Consider the following 19,060-nt stretch of genomic DNA (forward strand, 5'->3'; position numbering starts at 1 on the left):
TTTATTTCCTTTTTTTCATTCACATGCTCAACTGGTTGGTCTCTTCTTTCTCTTTCATCAGTGTTTAGAGATATAAAATTTCCCCCAAAAGACTGCTTTGGCTATATCCCCCAAATTTTGTTATGTTGTCCTGTTGTTGTTATATTTGATGAAGTTGTTGTTTCTGTAATTTATTCATTGACCCACCCATCTTTAAGGGATATTTGGTCTCCAAATAATTTTAAATAATTTCTTCAGTGGCTCTTTATATTTTTTTTGCATTGTGGTTCATAAAAAGCTTTTTAACTTTTGTGCATTTGTGAGGTTTATATCTTCTTATACATGGTTATAGGTGTCATGCAGAGTTAAGAAATATTCATATTTCCTTTTATTCCCATTTGATAATCTAAGGGGTCTGTTTTATATCAAATTTTTCTATAATTCTTTTTAGGTCTTTGGTTTCTTTCTTGTCGTTGTTGTTAGATTTATCTAGGCCTAAGGAGTACATCGAGGGTCTCCCACTCTTATAGTTTTAACATTTTCCTCTGTCACATTTAATTTTAAAGTATTCAGATGTTGTGCCATTTGGTGCATATATGTCTAGGGTATTAATATGCATTCACCATTTATGGTACTTTTCAGAATAATATAGGTTTCTCGGGTCACCTCTTTTAATAAAACTTGTTTTTTACTCTTGATTTATCTGAGATCATGATTGCTAGCCCCACTTCTTTTTTACTTCACCTTAAGCATAATAGATTTTGCTCCAACCCCTTATTTTAACTGTCAGTCTTTGTATTGTGCACATAGTAAACACTATATACATTTTAGCTATGGTGATAGGACTTTTTTGTTTGCTCATTGTTCCAGCCTACTTCCTGACTTGAGGGAAAGGCTGGACCTTTGCTCACTTCTGGAGGATATGTCCGGGTTGGTCCTGCTTCTTGGGAGTAATGAATGTTATTTGAGGATCTCAGGGTTAGTTCAGGCTGGGAAACTCACAAGCTTTTGTTGTTCCCAACATGGTCTGATCAGGGCAGTCTAATTGCTGCCTTTCTGGTCAGAGCTCTGTAAGTTCCTGAACTGGGCTTGCATCTGAGCAACACAAGTCTCTCCCTGTAGCTGGAGTTCTAGCAGACCATTGCAGGGCATTTCCACATTCTCCTTCTGTAAATTTTTAAAAGAACACCAAAAGATGAATAAATGACAAATGCAGTTAGGGGGTATTCTGGGGAGAGCCTGACTCAGGCCCTGGGAAGTTGTCTGATATTAGAACAAAATAAGACACTCATAAGTCATTCAGTTAATAAAAAGGAGATTTACTTAGCCATAGCAGACACTGGAGGATATGTTGAGTTGCTTCAGCTGAGGGAAATTCCCTTGAGTTGCTTATATTCTCTTTTTCCATCAGTTTAAGAACTAATGCATCTAAAACTACTCTTGGCTGTTTTGTACTCAGGCAATGAGCAAGTTGCCTTCCTGATGGCCTGATCCCCTTTTTCCTGAGTTCATCACTAACTTAGACAAAGGGCTAGGATATTGCTCCCATCACAAAAATAAAGAGTGGGAGTTGTCAAGAGCTTAAATGGCTCATTACCACTAGGATAAAATAGAAATGCTTGTTGTTCTTTGAAGTCCTTCATAATCAGGCTTCTACCATGCCTTTTCGGACCCAATTGCTTCCTCCAATCCACGTTGTCATAGCCACACTGAGTATACAACATGCCATCTTCTGCCTCAGTGTCTTTGCACTAGCTGTCTCCCATGGCAGAAATGAGCATCTCCTTTCTTTGACTCCGCCTTTTAGGATTTTGCCAATTTCCTTAAATTTGTGTTCTTTTTGCACCCCAAATTACTTACCTGTATTCGTGACATTCCCCTCTCTCCATACCCTTTCATCCAAGTGTAATATAAGCTCCTTCGGGGAGGATTGTTTGTATCACTAGTCCTTACTACAGCTCATGGATCATAGATTTAGAGCTTGCAAGGACCTTAAAGACACAGCCCCCTCCTTTTACAGATGAAGCTGAGACCTGAGGTTAAGTGACATGTTCAGGGTCACAAACAATTGGAGAGACAGGCTTTGAACCCAGGTCTTCCTTACTCACAGCATTCATCCCATCACATAGTAGGCAAATAAGTAACGTGTGCTGATTTTTAGCAAGGAAAGAGCTTGACGACCCCCTCATTCTTCCTTGGATGAGGTAAGACTAGTTAAGTTCCACTTGACAAAGGTGCTGCCATATTCAAGGATTACAAAGTTTTACTTGTGTGTGGGAACAACTCTTATGATCCACAATCATAAATGGCTGCCGTCTCTCCTACTTTTTTCTAATCTACAAGTTCTAGGAAAACAAGCCAACAAGTGACAGGTTACACAAACTGAACAACCTTTTAGGGTCTATAATGGTATCAGTACATAGCCTGATTCTTGATAAAAATGAGAAACTTGTCCAAATTGACTCTGTGGAGCCCAATTGTTCACCACTCTTGGACTTCCTATGCTTAGATTTTTTTTTTTTTTTAGTGAGGCAATTGGGGTTAAGTGACTTGCCCAGGGTCACACAGCTAGTAAGTGTTAAGTGTCTGAGGCCAGGTTTGAACTCAGGTCCTCCTGAATCCAGGGCCGGTGCTCTGTTCACCTATGCTTAGATCTTATTGATAGTTATGCCTATTTCTACTTGTATTGTACTATAAAATAGCCTTTTCTTCTTTTATATATAATGACTTATGAAAGAAAAAAGGTGGCTAGATGGCATAGTGCTGATCCTAGAGTCAGGATGACCAGAGTTCAAAACTGTTCTCAGGAACTTACTAGGCAGGTGCCCTTGGGTAAGTTATAACATATGTTTGCGTTGTTGTCCTTTTAAGGATAGGCTATATGAGTGACTTCTTGCACAATGTTTCATACACATGAAACAGGGCACATAAACTTCATCAATGAAGCAATCGGTAATTTTATTTCTTTGACATGAAAGGCACTGGGCTCCCTACTTTCAGCAAATGGCAGAAAAACCGCATTGGGAAATCCAAAAAAATTCAAAATGCAAACTTGCTTTGATGATATATTAGTCAAGGAAAAACATAAATACTTTGATTACTACGAATCAATGCATTGCTCTCTTTGAACTTTCATATTTGAATGACTAGATTTTTGGGGGGGCAACTAGTTATAGCCTATTAATTTTAACAAAGCAAGGTAATATAGACATATCTGTTTGACATTAATTTCAATGGGGAAAAAACTGAAACTAACAAATTGGTGAAAAGGCTACATCTTGGTGAAATTCCTGGATTATGAATATTGTAAAACTGAAAATAATCAATTCTTTTTGCATGCACTTCTCAATACTTATATAGTCTTACAAGTGAATCAGTTTTGATTTTTAACAGTTGTTTTCAAAGTATTACTGTAGTATTTCTGCAATGTAGTTAATAATATTTAGCAAAATTGTCCCATTGGGACTTAGGCAATGTTGGAGCTCAGTTGTTAATCAATGTTTTTAATCCATTTCAATGTAAATATAGATGATTAAAGTACTCAAAATCTGAATCAGTTGTGGGTGAACAGCTTATAACAGGCAGGTACAAAGAATCGTGTTTCATTTATTTTTAAGTGAAAATAGAAAGATAGGAATTTATTTCTGCAACATACACACACTATAGGGGGAAAATGCAGTTTTTGTGTATGGATGTTTTTCTGAATACCCAACCGCACGCACATACATATGATTCCTAACCTTCTTCCTGACAGAGACTCTCTGAAGTGGTTTTTTGGTCTTTTTATGAAAAAAAGGTCTCACCTCTGGAATGGGATACTGGACTATTGGACTAGCACATCATGGGAAGTTTGGGGGATTTTTTTAAAAAGCTAAACTTGTGGTATTGGCTCAGTTTCTTAGGACTTTCTTATTTTTCATAAGGTTAAATGCAGGGAAAAAACGCATGCAAGATAAACTAAATTTATTAGCTATCAGTTACATCTGTATCTCAGGAGTGCTTATTAAGCAAACAATGTAGTAAAACTGCTTTCCTTATTAAACATTTCTCCTCAAGTTTGGTTAATACTCTTTATTCAGGCAATGAAACGACAATTTGTTCGTTAAAAAAGGTGAGCTTTAGTTTCTGAATTAGTTGTGGGCGACCAGGTATGTGGTTTTCTTCTCCTGTTGGGTTCAGGCTGTAGGATGCTAGAACCGGAACATGCCTTCTGAACCTTTTCCCCTCCTGTGAGGCCTACTATAGATATAGACCCTTTCTTGAAAAAACAGCTCTAAATATGTAAAATATGTAACATCACGAAGGAAACCAGTTGTACTGGAAAAGCAGTTATCAAAATATTTAAAACAACAACAACAAAAAATCCCCAGATCTCGGGTCCAGAGGCTGGAAGGAACCTTCATAGGTCATTAAGTCCAACCCTGTCTTTTGACAGATCCACACAAAAACAAAAGGAGGTGAATTGACCAGGCACATGCATGTGCTATCAATATGAAACAACAATAAAGTTGAACAGATTGCTCTTAAATACAGCTACCCTACTGAAGAAAAGAATGCCTCACAGCGGCTCTCTTTTCCATATAGAGTAGGGGAGGAGTATGTATGGTGCTGGTATGTCTGAATATCTAGATATTAGACTGGGATGGACCAGATGACAGCAAAGAGGGTTAAGAGAGAAGATAATAATGCTTTTAAAAATCTAGAGGAAAAGCATTTTCTTTCTATATTATAAAAATAATAGGTTGGGTTTTTTTCCTAAGTCAGGGCTAGCTCCCATTAACCATAGGTAGATGCTGACTATAATTTATAAGTGACATTTTAAAAGGAGTTATGAGAAAGATATTGAGCCATGCAAAAAGTTCACCAAAACAATTTTATTTCCAGTGTTTAATTGGGTATGCACACAGGCATGACACAGGTTTGGATTCATTAAGTCTTCATGCAGAATTATATTCTTCATAAAAGAAGCCAGTTCCATCCAGGATCCACTATCTACACGCCTATGTTACAACATTTATAACAAATCTGGTATCTGAAGAAAAGATACACATATAATATGTTCATTTAAGTTACTTATTTTACAGAAAGATTAAAAATTCAAGTCACACAAAACTCAAAAACTGTATTAAAAGTTTGAATATAAAACTCAGAGATCCGACTGGAATGCCTAAGGAATGGAAGCTCTGTATCCACCTGTGTTAAAATTGGTGAGATGGAATGAACATTACCAATAAAATGCTTTCATCCGTTCATTTTCTAATTTAACAGTTAACAATATGGCACCCTAACAAACCCAATGAATTGTTATGATGAGGCACTTTGTTAGTGACTAAACCAAAAGAACAGATTTGCTGCACACTAATCCCAGCTGTTTTACTGTCCATTTCTGGTCACAAACCTTGTAGAGAATACATAGCGTGTTGCAACAAACACCTTGCTTATTTGTATGCAACCATCCAATATATTTTTAAAATATATAGATATATTTTTTCTTAACTTTATGTTCTTCTGGCCATAGAAATGCACAGTGAAGACATTCCACAGTGCACATTGATGAAACCAGCCCAAAATGAAGGCTGCATTATAACAATTCTAGTACAGAAAACTATTTACAGAGTTATTGGAACATGTAACAGTAGCTTTTGAGTTGCTGTAGTGGATGCATCCCTCCAGTTTAGAGACACTGATGAAACTGTGATTTCGTGCCTGGGGTTAGGGATGGTTTCTGAGGATTGGCAACAGCTATAGGACTATCATTTTGGTTGACATTCTGGAAGCTTTCACCATTTATCTGTTCTGGTGATTGGGGTGGTACAGAAAGAAGGGGTCTGTTTGTCAAAGTTAAGGTGCTGGGGGAGCCGCCTCCATCTGATTTATATATTTCGGTAATACTAGTGTTCTCTAGTCTATGCTCTCCAGGTTCTCCTGTGTTGAGGTCAGACGTGCTAGTACGTAAGCGTTCTCGTGCGAGCCAGTCTGAAATGGAGAGGTCTTGGGCTGGGCATTTGGGTTTTAATCGAGTCACGGCAGAAAGGTCAGACTCTCTTTCTCCACTCTGTTCTGGAACTTTCCAAGCATTTAAAACGCTGATTTCTGCAAAATCCCTTTGCCCTCCGAGGGTGTGTCTTCTTCGGATGTTTTTCCTTTTAGCATTCTCTGCAGAGGTGTTTTTCTGACTTCCCACCCCAAACATGTCATCTGCAGATGCTTTGAGCCTCAGTTTTAGCCGGTCAGTTATTTTAATTCTCCACGTAGGTTCGTGTTTTTCTGATTCACTTCTCGTTGGAGTCAGCAAATTACCTGTTGACTTCCCTTTCTTCTTCATGTCAAATACTTTAGTTACAGATGATGAGTCTTTCTCATTCTTGGTGTCGCCTACACCATCACCCTCCGACTTGAACCGAGCTGACTTTTTTCTGGAGAGTGTATCATATTCGATAAGCTTATGTGAACTAAATGGATGTCTCCGGCTCTCTAAACTGGGTGTTAAGCTTCCCTCAGTACAACTTACTTCACTTCCTTCAGAGTTTCTCCGACTTGTCTTTACCTTTTCTTGGGTTTTCCCCCGAAAGAACTTCTCAGAAAGAAAACCTGTGGCAAAAACCGGGAAATCATTTTCACTGTCTGTTTCCACAGGTCGTCCTTCACTGATCAATTCACTCTGCTCATCATCAGCCTCCTCTCCCTTGCTCTCGGCAACTGACCGAACCTCCGGGCTTAGCCTGCTGGCATCGAGGCTGGTCACGTAGGCAGTGGAGGAAGTGGTCGAGTAGTCTGAGGTGGTGGAACTGGCATTGGCCAGAAACTCATTGCATTTAGTTTCTGGACTGAGTGACTTCTTAGCAGGGAATCTCGCCAGAGATAGTGGGGAGGAAGTGCTAAGTAGAGCACCAGGGCCAGAAGAGGTGTCTGGCAGCTGAGAGGATGTATGTGGGCCTTCTTTAAGCACGGTGAAACGGTAGCCGAGAGTCGGAGACTTGGTGTGTTTTGAGCTGGGGGGCAGTGAGGGCTCTCCAGATGGTACATTCTCTTTCCTTGGTGTCAGCTTTTCCTCTTTCCTCACAGGTGAGTCTTTTTGACTGCTGTTATCTTTAGAAATACTAGTCCTTTGCTTTCTTACTGGATCATTCTCTCTCTTTGCCTCTCCTCGGCTGTCCTCTTTACTATTATTATCAGTGGGAGGCTGTTCTGCAATCTCTTTCTTGAAAAACACATTATCCAACTCATCCTCTGAGCTGCTCGGCTGTGCTTTCTCTTTTGGTTTTTTCCTCTTGCGACTGGCTGCTGCAAAGATGGAGGATACAAGCAATTCCCTGCTATACTGATCCTTTCCGGATCCCCAAGAACCCTGGGAAAGAAAGAGAAAAGGGAAACTTAGGAAAAAAAACAACTCAGGTAGTATTCAGTTTCTCTTGAGGTTTTGTTATAACCCCCCCCCAAACTTTCTAAAGGACAAGAATATCAATAACCCTTATGTACCCTATTTTCAAGAAAATTTCATGGTTTGGTTGGTCTCTCTGTTTCTATTTTTAACTGAAGATAGATGATGTAGGCCACTTATTTTGGTAATTATTTATCTTGTGTTGCATCCTGCATATACCCATAAGACTAATCTTCCAAGATATTTTTTCTTTGCATGTATCCAAAGCATAACTTTTATATCAAGATGACCCACAGTCTTATTGCTACTCTGTAGATGAAGTGAGGTTGGAACCCAGTTCTCCTATTATAAAGCCATTACACCAAAATGCTTTGAGAATGTCCACATGATAACCCTTATTTAAGTTCAATTTGGGGTCATGACAGACTTAAATCTTCCTGAGCAATTTTCAAGATTCCTGCTCACTCTGTTTCTTGTTTTTAACTGGTGCAGGAGCTTTAAAAGAGACTGGGAAATCCTGGAAACATGCTTGCCCCGAAACATCAGATTAAGAAGGAGGATAACCTTTAATGTTAGTTGCACTTAATACTCTTATTTTAGCCATTTAAGAACCTTGCAGGTTTGAAAGTCAGTCCTTCTGACTTTCCTAATGCTGTGACAATGTGTCTTCATACTAGTTCTTCATTGTTTTCAGATTTTTATTAGTATTTTCTATTTAAACAGAAGAAAATTCTTCATGTCCTGCCAATATCTTAAGACCACATGCTGAATGAACTATCCTTTATTTCTGATTATTTCAACTTCTACACTTTCTAATTTGTACATTTTAGAACTTTTAAGTTACAGGTTCTTCAAAAAAAGACTGCCTTACTCATTTAAGGCCCTCATAGTAGGTGTTTTTTGTTTTTTTTAAATATTGAACTGCATTATTATTCATCCCCTATTCTGTGGAGGGCCAAAAAGTTTGGATTTAATTTAGCAGGTAATAGGAAATCACTGGGTGGAGATGGGAGGCTATTGCTATAGTTAATAAAGCAATGGTAGATGACATTTATTTAGCAAAGCTCTTGACATCTATTTCCTTTGAGCTTCACAACAGCCCTGTGTGAGGCAGATACTACAGATAACAATATTCCTAATTTACAGAGAAGGAAACAAATTTGGAGATCGCTCTGTGACTTTAGACAAATCATTCACTAAGTAAGTGAGGAAGGCAGGAGGTAAAGTTGGCATTTTGGGCTGGCAGATAATGAATTCCTGAACTAGAGTGAGGCAGCATGATGTCTTAGCATAGTAGAGATAGAAACCAAATTATAGAGACTAGGAAGCATTTGGGAGGAAGTCAGCTTAGTACTTAACGTGGGGTAAAAGAGCTTGTGTTGTTTTTAAAGATGTGTTGGTGGCTCTGTTTCAAGAGAATTGTTTGGTAACGCTATGTATTTTACTGTATGTACTTAAACAATACTATTCTGAGAAGGGATTCATAGATTTGCTTAGACATGCCAGGACAAAAAGGCTAAGACCCTCTGCTGTGAAACTATGGAGTGAATCCTGCAGGAATGGGAAGAAGAGAAATAATATGGTGGTTTCAACTGGCCAAAGTTGCTTGAGGAAAACTTTTTTGAAGGGTATGAGTCTTGAGCAGATTCGGAATCTGAGGTTCACAACGGTCAAATGTCAGAGCCTCTCAACCACTAATGCAGTTTGGATGAAAATCTTTATGATCTCTCTGTGTGAGAATGTGCCAAGTTATATAAATATTCTGTCCCAAGACTGTTTTATATTTATCTCAATCAGGGAGAGACAAGAAATGTTACAAAAGGGACTTAAGTAAGTAGGTGCTCCCTAACTGGGTGGTTCAACCAAATCTCTGCACATTTATCAACCAGTCACAAAACAAATTTCAAATCATTTTTCAGGGCAATAAAAGAATTTACCTTAGATTTTGCTGAGTCACTAGTAGCTGAATCTGCGTGAAGTAAAATGAAATTTGGTCAGTTTGGGCCATACTTTAAAGTTCTTTCTACAAACAATGCAGAACTTATGGAAGAGACAGGCACAGAACACAATGTGAAAGCAAAACCCAAACAAAGCTGTAGAACACAGTGGATAGTCAGAGCTCACAAAGATGCAAGCCGCACCACAGAAAGCCACCGCCATGAAAGGATGCTGTGAATTGTAGGCAGAACCAGCTCAATGATAGGAATGGCAAAGGAGCCCTGTTCTAAATCAAAACAGAAATACTAGTGTTTATTAACTTCTCCAAATAGAAAGTCTGGCAGTAAAGAAGCTGAAAGATCTCTTAAGAATGGTGCTGTGTACCATATCCTGTATTTGAACTGATACACAATGCAGAACATCAGGACTATGGGCTTGTCCTAGCTACAGACTGAGACACTCAAGTGTATTGGGTTTATTTTTGTCAGACCGTTAAACTTAACTCCTTTCAATAGAATAGCATCATACACGGTATGATGAAGGAAGCAAAAGTTCTTCGGATAACCTTGATTTCAGGTCATATGACTTTACATTGGATAATGTTGAATATTGTGGTTTTGACCCTGGTTTTAGACTTTACATTAATGTAGCCAGGGTTCCGTTTGACTGCTACCAGTTTGGTAATCATCTCTATGAGAAGTGCTACCATGAAATGGAAGAGTGGAGACCATCATTTTACTGTCTGGCAAAAACTCATACTGTACAGTTAGAAAGAGGGTAGGAAGGGGCTAGCGCCATCCAAGATAATGCTGATTTTGAAATTTCATTTTTCAACTTTGGGGAGATTAGTTTTCAAAATTAAGGAGCTGAGTCCCATGCCACACCTCTTTTTTGGACACATGGCTAAATGCTTTATGACTTAAAATAACTGGTAGATCATACCATGCTATTTCTCCTCAGGGTCTGCTTTCAGAAATAACAAGAAACAGCAGAAAAACTTTAAGAAAGTAGCATTGATCTGTTTAAAATACTCTTAAAAGAAAATTTACAGCACAGATCAACTAGTTTGGCATTTACAAGAATGGGGGATTTCTACAGACAAGGCAGCTACAGTGTGGGCAACAGTCCTCCTTCTTCCTACAGGTCCAGCTGTCCATCAGGGACACCACAGCGTCCACTAGTGACATGACCGCGGGATAGACGCCTCCCGTTTCGCCTGTTGGGCAACATCAGTATAGATATGCCTTTGTCAGAAAGTGCTGAAACCCCCTTTAGTACTAGAACAAGAACTAGAGACAAAGGGAGAAGACTGGGAGACAACGCGCCCGGTTAGTGCAACAGTACAGCAGGGAAACATTGTTCACCAAAAGAATCTAGAAAACTAGAGCTTCACCAAGAGGTAGGGAAGCAACTGAGAAACAGAAGAAAATTAACTTGTAAGAGACTGATTTTTACTAGAGACATTACATACATATCTATCAAACTGGTGCCATCAGTTGTTCTAAGTGCTTTTAAAATGCATTGCTAGCCTCGGTGATTTTTACCATGTACAAGGTCCCATTTTCTGCCATCACAGCAACCACATATTCAGTAGCATTTATCTGTTTTACCTTGTGATGACTATTACATGGATAACTGTGAATAAAGAAAACAGGGCTACGCATGCTCATTTCCCCTCATACTTCCAAATCTGACAGACTTGTCAACAAGCATTCCAACTCCATGCACTGCCAATGGCATTATAATCACTGTAAGATACTCAAGAGCAATCAGAAAAAGGAGAATCAGTTTATTAGTGGAAAGGAAAAAACAAGGAGGAAAAGAAAAATCATAGTGAATTATTACTTATGATTTATTATAATACAATTCAGTAGGTTGTTTTAGCCTATGGATTAACACTGCCCAGGCAAAGTTACCTGATACATCTCCAGGAGAAACGCCCGTCCTTCCAATGTTGGTGAGTAAATGATCTATGTTTGGCACTGGCTGAGACTCTACAGTGTTTTCCTCCTGAACAGTTGTCTATAGTTAATAAACAAAGATCCCTTCAACATTTCTTCAAGGTTATTTCATTATATTTTTTACAACATTTAGAAAAGCCCATTGACCAAAGAACATTGTTTCCCCGTGTACTTTAATTCTTTAAAACAACAACACAATCTAGTACCATGTCATTAACTGCTGGTATTTTCATTACAGCAGAAATTCAGAAGCAAGAAACCAACTTCTGAAATGCTGAACTAATAGTGGCAAAATAACTGACCACAAATACAAAAGAAAAAAAGGAACTGAAGGAACTTACAAGAGGCTCTTCTGCACCTTCTTCTGTGAAAAACCAGTCATGCTAAAAATTTAAAATAAACAAAAATGAGAAAACCTTCCAAACTGTCGTTAGTATGGAGGACAGAGTAAGAGAGGAAAAAAAAAATCTGTATTAACAAAAGGAAGAAAGAACTTAAATCCAAACTGTCTTCCACTCAAAGAGTCTTTTCTAAAAGACTAACCACCCACTTACATGTTGGATAAGGGTTTCTACAATTTTGTACTGGTCAGGCATGTGAGTCACCATGTGTGTCATGTTATCTTCGGATGTTCGCACAAGGGTTGGACCAAAAACAATTGCTAGATTTCTTGGTTCCATCTGGGAGGAAAAAAAAAGGCATGGGAAAGATGAGAAGAGGGAAAAGATGAATATATGTTACTTTAAAATATCAGAAGTTTTCTGACACAATAATGAGAGCCTAATATTCAAAGAGGCTTACATTTGCAAAAACACACACATAGAGTATATCTGAAAGGTTGTCTTGAAGAAAAAAAAAAAAAAGCAGATTTAGTAAGACCATTTTGCTGTTGACTCTATACTTGCATATTCACCCCCAGCTTATGTCTTCCAACTCTGTTATTTCTCTCTCTCTGCAATGCTAATTTTTACCCAATTCATATCCTTCACCTTCTTTAACATTCAGTTCAAAATACACCTTTCAGGAAGCCGAGGTATAAATATGAACAGTACTTTCTGCAAATATATTTGGTACTATTTTAATTATATTGATTCAAACATTATTTTGTAACTATTTCTTAGTCTTTGCAAGTGGGCTGCAAGGACATGAACTTTGTATGCATTTTCTTGATATCTCATAACAATGTAAAGATACGTTGTTCTGAAATTAATTGGTGCTCGAATAATCGTCACTTAATTTGACCTCATCTGTTGGTCAATGAACAGTCAGTCCCTTGGAAAAAGCAACTCTTGAAACCAAAACAGAATTGTGTAATTCAGATCAAGTTATCAGGAAACATCTATTAAACGCTTCTGTTCCAGACACTATGCTAAGTGCTAGAGAAGTCCCTGCCCTCAAGAAGCTTACAATCTTTTGGGCATAATAATGGATAAGTAAATGCATGGTCATTGGATATTAGCTCAGGAAAGGTCACATGCATGACACTGTTTAAACTGAGCTTAGAAGGAAGCTAGGGGGGGGCAGCTAGATGGCACAGTGGTTAAAGCACCGGCCCTGGATTCAGGAGTACCTGAGTTCAAATCCGGCCTCAGACACTTGACACTTACTAGCTGTGTGACCCTGGGCAAGTCACTTAACCTCCCATTGCCTGCAAAAAACAAAAAAACCCCAAAAAAACAAAAAAAGAAGGAAGCTAGGGGTTCTAAGAGGCAGAGGTACAGCAGGATTGCATTTCAGGAATGGCACATGATGTGCAAAGGCAGGGAAATCAGAAAGACAAGGTTATGTCTAAGAAGCAGGAAGCAGGGCAGTTTGGCCAAGGTGCCAAGTGCTCGAAAGGCAGAATGTCTAACAAGACTGGAAAGAACCAAATAAAGGAAGTTTTGCTTTGTTTCCCCTCAAGACAAACTCCTAAAGCTTTCTGAGCAGAAGAGTGACATGGTTATATCCATCCTTCAGGAAAAGCATTTTGAAAGTTATGTGGAGGATGGATTGGAAATGAGGGAGACTACATATAATACTACTGAAATAATGCAGGTGAGAAAGGAGGAAGAGATGGACCTAAGAGATGAATGATGATTCAATATGGGAGGGGATGACTTCAAGATTGTGAATCTGGGGACCTGAAGGACAGTGGTTCCCTCAACAAAAACAGGGCTACTTGGAAGGTGTGGAGGAAAGATCAGTTGTGATGGACACACTGAGGTGAAGATGTCTGTCAGACAAAATATGGCCCGAAATGTTCAATAGGCAGTTTGTGGTGGGGAAGCTGGATTACAGGAGAGTGCCTGGGGTTGGCTATGTATAGATGTAGGAGTCGTCTGCATAGATATTTGGTCATTAAAACCATGGGAGATGATGAGGAGAACCTAGAAAGGAGACAATATCCAGGAGTGGAGGATGGTGAACAGTTTCAAATACTGCAGAGATCAAGTGAGGAGTGCCTTCTATGTGTCAGGCACTATGCAAAGTAAGCACTGCAGACCCGAGAAAAAGCCCTCCAAAAGCTCACATACAATGGGGGTGGAATGAGGGAAGACCCTAATATTATTAAGGAAGACTAAGATTCTTGCAGAAGGTGGGATTTTAGCTCAAACTTGAAGAGAGAATGAAGGCTGGGAAGAGGTCTTAGGGCCTGGCAAACAGATCACCCTCAGCTTTGGATTGTGGTTAAGAGGAAGAGCAGAGGCACTGAGTGTAGACAGTTTTTCCTAGGGAAAGCAATCAAAATACATTGTAGACAAGAGATACTGAAATGGAAGGAATTGGGGGAGGAGCAGCTTTGAAGATAAGGGTCACCTCTTCATCAGAGACTAGAATTCCGGAGCAAGGGCGGAGAGGTGACAGGATTTAGAGTCAGAAAACCAACTGGCTCCACTCTTGGGGGGGGAGGGGCAGAGCAATGAGGGCCAAGTGACTTGCCCAGGGTCACACAGCTAGTAAGTGTCAAGTGTCTGAGGCCAGATTTGAACTCAGGTCCTCCTGAATCCAGGGTTGGTGCTTTATCCACTGAGCCCCCTAGCTGCCCTCAACTCATTTTTTAGAGCAGGAAACTAAGGCCTTAAAGTTAAGTGACTCAAGGTCACATACTAGGTAATAATGAACAGCACTGGTATTTAAACCTAAGATCTTAATTTAACTATATTGTTCAATTTAAGTGGAATTACATTCCTACTGTCTGGTACAATATAAAACAGCAAATCAACTTCTCTTACCACCAAGAAATGTTCATGTATCCAATATGTAAATTGCTGTAATAAATACTATGAAATGAAAACGAACCATATTAAGAGTAGCCTAACCAAGAAAAAAAGGGAAAGGAGTTTGGGGAAAAGCCAAAGATTTTTTTCTTCATATGAAATATCAGAAGCAGAAGGACAACAAACTGTGAAGGGTCCTACATAAACGGGGTCCGGTACATATCCTTGTATTATAAATTCTTTTTAAACTACTATGACTTTAAAGGTCATCCATCACCTCCACAATTCTTTCTGCCAATCTTTCCCACCCCTACCACAGTGACTTGGCAACCTATGACCTGTGTGAAGGCAAGGAGATTAGAAAGACAAGGACATGTCTTAAGGAGCAGGAAACCATCCAGGCTGGTAAGAGCATCTAGTACTTGCAGAAAAGAGGTATCTGAACCATAAGAACTCATTTCCATCTGTGCCCCTTTCTCCTACTGCTTCTGGATCTTAGTATTAAGCCAGGTAGACTAATCTGTACCTGTTTCTTTTGATTTCAAGGCTATTTTTAACTTTGTTACCTAAGCCATAAAGTTTTGATTAAAAACCTTAAAGAATGGGGGCAGCTAGGTGGCACAGTGGATAAAGCACTGGCCCTGGATTCAGGAGGACTTGAGTTCAAATCTGACCTCAGACACTTACTGTGTGACTTGACCCTCATTGCCCCGCAAAAAAGAAAACAAAACAAAAGAAAACAAAAAACCCTTGAATCTTTTATTTACCCACCTTGTTTTTTTCTGAATTTTCTGCTACTGTCTTCAGATGAGCAGAGAGAAACTTAAGGGTTTCATAGTGATGTTCAGGCAAATCATGAATCTGTAAAACATCATTTTAGTGACATGCTTAAAACTTGCAAATTTTTTGCTACAATCCCCAAAGTGACTAATAATACTTACTAGTCTTTTTAATGTTTTTAGACGCTCTAGGGGATCTTCTTTTCGATTTGCTTCAATAAAGTCTGCATATTTATCTGGCAACAGAAAGACATTTTTTTTCCTCAAGTGATTATGGAGACTAATAGAGAAAAAGAGTTAGTCTTAAGTAGGTTTAAAGTTTAGACCTCCAAAATGAAATTCATTTTAAAGTGAACTATATTAAAAATAACTTGGATAGAGTGTAAAAGTTCCATGAAAGCAGGAACTTTGCCTTATCTATAACTCCTTTTCTTGCCCACAACATCTACCACAAGATCTTTTATATATATATATATATATATATATATATATATATATATATATATATATATATATATATATTTTTTTTTTTTATATATATATATATATATAGCTATATATGTGATGTGCTCAGCAAGGATTCGTTGATTAAAAAGATGTAAATATATGTATACTAACATGTTTAAAGATTGTGTTTGGGGATAGTAGGAAATGGCTAAGTGCCAGAAACAAGGCGAGACACCAAAATGTTGTTTGGCTGAATTTAAGTAATTTGTACATAAACTTGTTTTCATGAATTCTAAAGAGTGAAATTTACCAAAAAGAAAAAAAATATTTGTTTAGTACCATAAAGCTATACTTTTAACACACCAGTCTCATTTTCCTTTACCAAGAGCTTTTTCTCTTCCCGTTTAATTTTCTTTGAAATTAAAACTTGGGGGGTAGGAGGGTTAAACTGGTTTTAGAAAAGACAACTTACCATTGGTGAAGAGAGGCTCAGGGAGTTTTCTAAAAAACGACTTCAGTAAACTGCTTATCACATTCAAGTCTCGCCATTTCTAGGGATTCAGAATGGAACCATGAAATATTTTAGAGTCACCACAAAACATTCTGGGAACATTCAGATAACTGAATATGAATTCACTTACATCATCCTGTATATCAATGTCAGCCATTCCCTTGTTGAGTTCTTCTTGCATACTTGAGATAGCAGCATTATTTCCAGGAACTCTGTAAATACCTGTATATTCAAGCCCTCTTTCTTCAACTAATTTGCAGCATATGTCAACTATTAGTGGAATATACTACAAAATAAAAAGAGACAATTCTAATTTTTACAGGCCTCAAATGGTCATATTAAGCTATTATTTATCTCTACATAAAAGATACTGCTCAAAAAAAAAATCACCATGATTTGCTAAAATTTAGGTCATGTGGAGAATCAAGAGAATAGGTAATCCAAAAACCAGATGACAGAGAGAGAAGAGAAGATGGACTGGTTCTGGGAATGAGAGGGAGGGAAGACAGGGGGAAACAGTCAGAGTGTTCTCCTAGTCCCCTTGTGTTGCTGGGAGAAAGTGAGAAAGGTCTCTAGCATTTTGAGTGGAGAACTTTGGGGAAGGCTAAGCAGGCACAAATGGCTTGCAAACTGCATCATAGAGGGAACTCCCCAATGAAGAGATGAAAAAGTGTAAGTGCTCCTTCAAGGTTCAGTTCCAATGCTAACTTCCTTCATCATGAGAACTCTCCTGATCCCTTCAATGGCCAGTGCTTCCCACTGTGTCCAGGTTACTTTGCACCTGTTTTGTACACAGCTATCCATAAGCATATCATCGTCCCTGTTAGAATGTAAATTCTGTGAGGGCAAGAACTGTTTTCTCTTTTGCCTTCATACCCCCAGAGGTAGGCAAAGTGGCTGGCACATAGTAGGCATTTAAATGTGTGCTGAAAGACTAGCAATATATGGCTACAATTCTTAGATCACAACATGTGTTTGAAGAAATTAAGGAACATCCAGAGGTCAAGAGAGAAGTGTATGCTGGACACTAGTAGGTTACACATTACAAAAAAGAAATCATGGATAAGTTTTATAAAGAATGTCATGGGAGAAACTATGGCCAAAAAAAACAAAGAAAAAGAAAAAGGTGAGTTGGTCATCACTGAAGTGTGAGAGCAAAGGATTACCTTCTGCCTCCAACAGGGGCTACAAAATATCAAGAGAATGAAAGTAAGGGTCCCAGCATGTGGGCAAACCCCTTCCAGGGGTAAACTTATGGAAAGATATGGAAAACTGTCACAGATTATTCTATGTATCACTGGAGGGGAGCCTTGGACCACCAGGGTTTAAGCAAAGCTTTGGTTTCCTACCCGATTGGTATGAGCTGGGGGGCAGTCATCCAGTCTGACACCAAAGGTTCCTACAGCAGTTGGCTTTTTCTCAAATGTTTTCCTCATGATGTTTGGAATGCCTTTTCTCCATGTACCTTTGTCTTTTGGAGGACTGGTGTCATCTTTGGTTATTGTTGAAAACAAGGGAAGTGAGATATTGGGGGAAGAGAGAGGAACAAAATTGTTTGAATCATAATTCAAATACATGGATTATGCTAGCTTAAATGCGATCCCTTTAATATAAAAAAAGTAAGATGCATTGATTAACAATGTTGCAGATCATCCTAATCCATCTCCTCTCAGCTTTTATTACCAAATGAAAATGACCTACTTCCATATATTTTAAAGTACGCTAATAGGTTTTTTTCATCACTTTACGATGTGTAGTATACTGAATTTTTCTATGAAAAATATTCCACCAATGTTTACGAAGTACCTATTATAACTAAGATAGCTGTGTTAGAGATACAGGAAAGGATTCTTTAAATATTCTAGTTCCATTACCTTATACGCCAACATGCCTATTTTAAGTTTCTAATGTTCCTCTATTTGTACTAATATACTCACACTTGTATATGTGTGAGTAACATGTGTTGACAATCTGATCTCTTTCTCTCTCTCTTTTTTGGACCAGATGTGTGGTATCATTAGTGGATGAAGCTCACTCTAGAAGTACAGATTCCTGCTCTGCAATGGCAGGGGCTCAGAGGGCAGCCTGCAGCACTCAGGGGATAAGAGCTTTGCCCAGGGTCACACAATCAATATATGCCAGAGGTGAGACTTGAGGCCAGCTGTCCACTTGCCATTCTTATATCTAAATAGAAAAATAAAGAGCTGGATAATACGCCTGGGGGCTTCCAGATTCCCATTCCAGATAATATGATCATGGGGTTTTCCTGATGAATTGGTGTAAATGAATTTATTAAAGGGCTATATAAGTTGTTAGTGCTAGTAGTAGTGTCTTGCTAAGGAAAGATGGAGTATGAAGTGGCTCACTTCCAAAGTGAATCTCTTTAAGTACTTATGAGTCTGGATGTGACGTGCTTGTTTCTCAACATGGCCAGGTTTGACTTCTCCAGAACTAAACTGGGCACTTGTATGTTTAAGGCTTTTAACATCTCGCTGCCTTTGTTTTTGAAACATAATATATTATAAAGCTGTGTCTTCTGGGCCTGACCGAAGGGAAAAGTACCCCCGGTGAACTCAACTGCTGAGAGTGAGTGAGGAGAACCAGTGTTTAGGAGATAATCATTAGAGGTAAAAACCATTTCTAGAACTGAAAACTCTAAGTAGGATTAATCGCTGAATGTGTTGAACCTGTTCAATAAAAGCATGTACCTTTGCTGAGGAGTTTTCTTTCCGACTCTTCTTTGGGCGAGTGTGGACTCTGAAATTTTGGTTCCGATTTAGTACCAAGAAAAGTCTGCCTGATACTGAGGCTCTGGCGAGGTGTTTTTGGCAACTGGTCTGCTTTGCTGGAGGAAGAAGAAAAAC

At 38.7% G+C, this 19,060-nt stretch overlaps 1 protein-coding gene across 5 annotated transcripts in view; it reads right to left on the reverse strand.

Annotated features, from left to right (window-relative positions):
* Positions 1 to 4,833: 4,833 nt before the first annotated feature.
* ARHGAP21 (Rho GTPase activating protein 21) overlaps positions 4,834 to 19,060 on the reverse strand; it is a 151,461-nt gene continuing 137,234 nt past the window's right edge. For all 5 annotated transcript variants that reach the window (XM_043964940.1, XM_043964942.1, XM_043964941.1 and 2 more), the window contains 11 exons: positions 18,905 to 19,041; positions 17,546 to 17,688; positions 16,327 to 16,482; positions 16,158 to 16,236; positions 15,401 to 15,474; positions 15,231 to 15,320; positions 11,814 to 11,939; positions 11,601 to 11,642; positions 11,215 to 11,320; positions 9,298 to 9,329; positions 4,834 to 7,327 (listed from right to left, as the gene is read on the reverse strand). In XM_043964940.1, coding sequence (XP_043820875.1) covers positions 5,654 to 7,327; positions 9,298 to 9,329; positions 11,215 to 11,320; positions 11,601 to 11,642; positions 11,814 to 11,939; positions 15,231 to 15,320; positions 15,401 to 15,474; positions 16,158 to 16,236; positions 16,327 to 16,482; positions 17,546 to 17,688; positions 18,905 to 19,041 — 2,659 coding nt within the window. In that variant the 3' untranslated portion in view covers positions 4,834 to 5,653. The remainder of the gene's footprint in view (positions 7,328 to 9,297; positions 9,330 to 11,214; positions 11,321 to 11,600; positions 11,643 to 11,813; positions 11,940 to 15,230; positions 15,321 to 15,400; positions 15,475 to 16,157; positions 16,237 to 16,326; positions 16,483 to 17,545; positions 17,689 to 18,904; positions 19,042 to 19,060) is intronic.

Source organism: Dromiciops gliroides, chromosome 5, assembly GCF_019393635.1.
Source record: "Dromiciops gliroides isolate mDroGli1 chromosome 5, mDroGli1.pri, whole genome shotgun sequence".
NCBI lineage: Eukaryota > Metazoa > Chordata > Mammalia > Microbiotheria > Microbiotheriidae > Dromiciops > Dromiciops gliroides.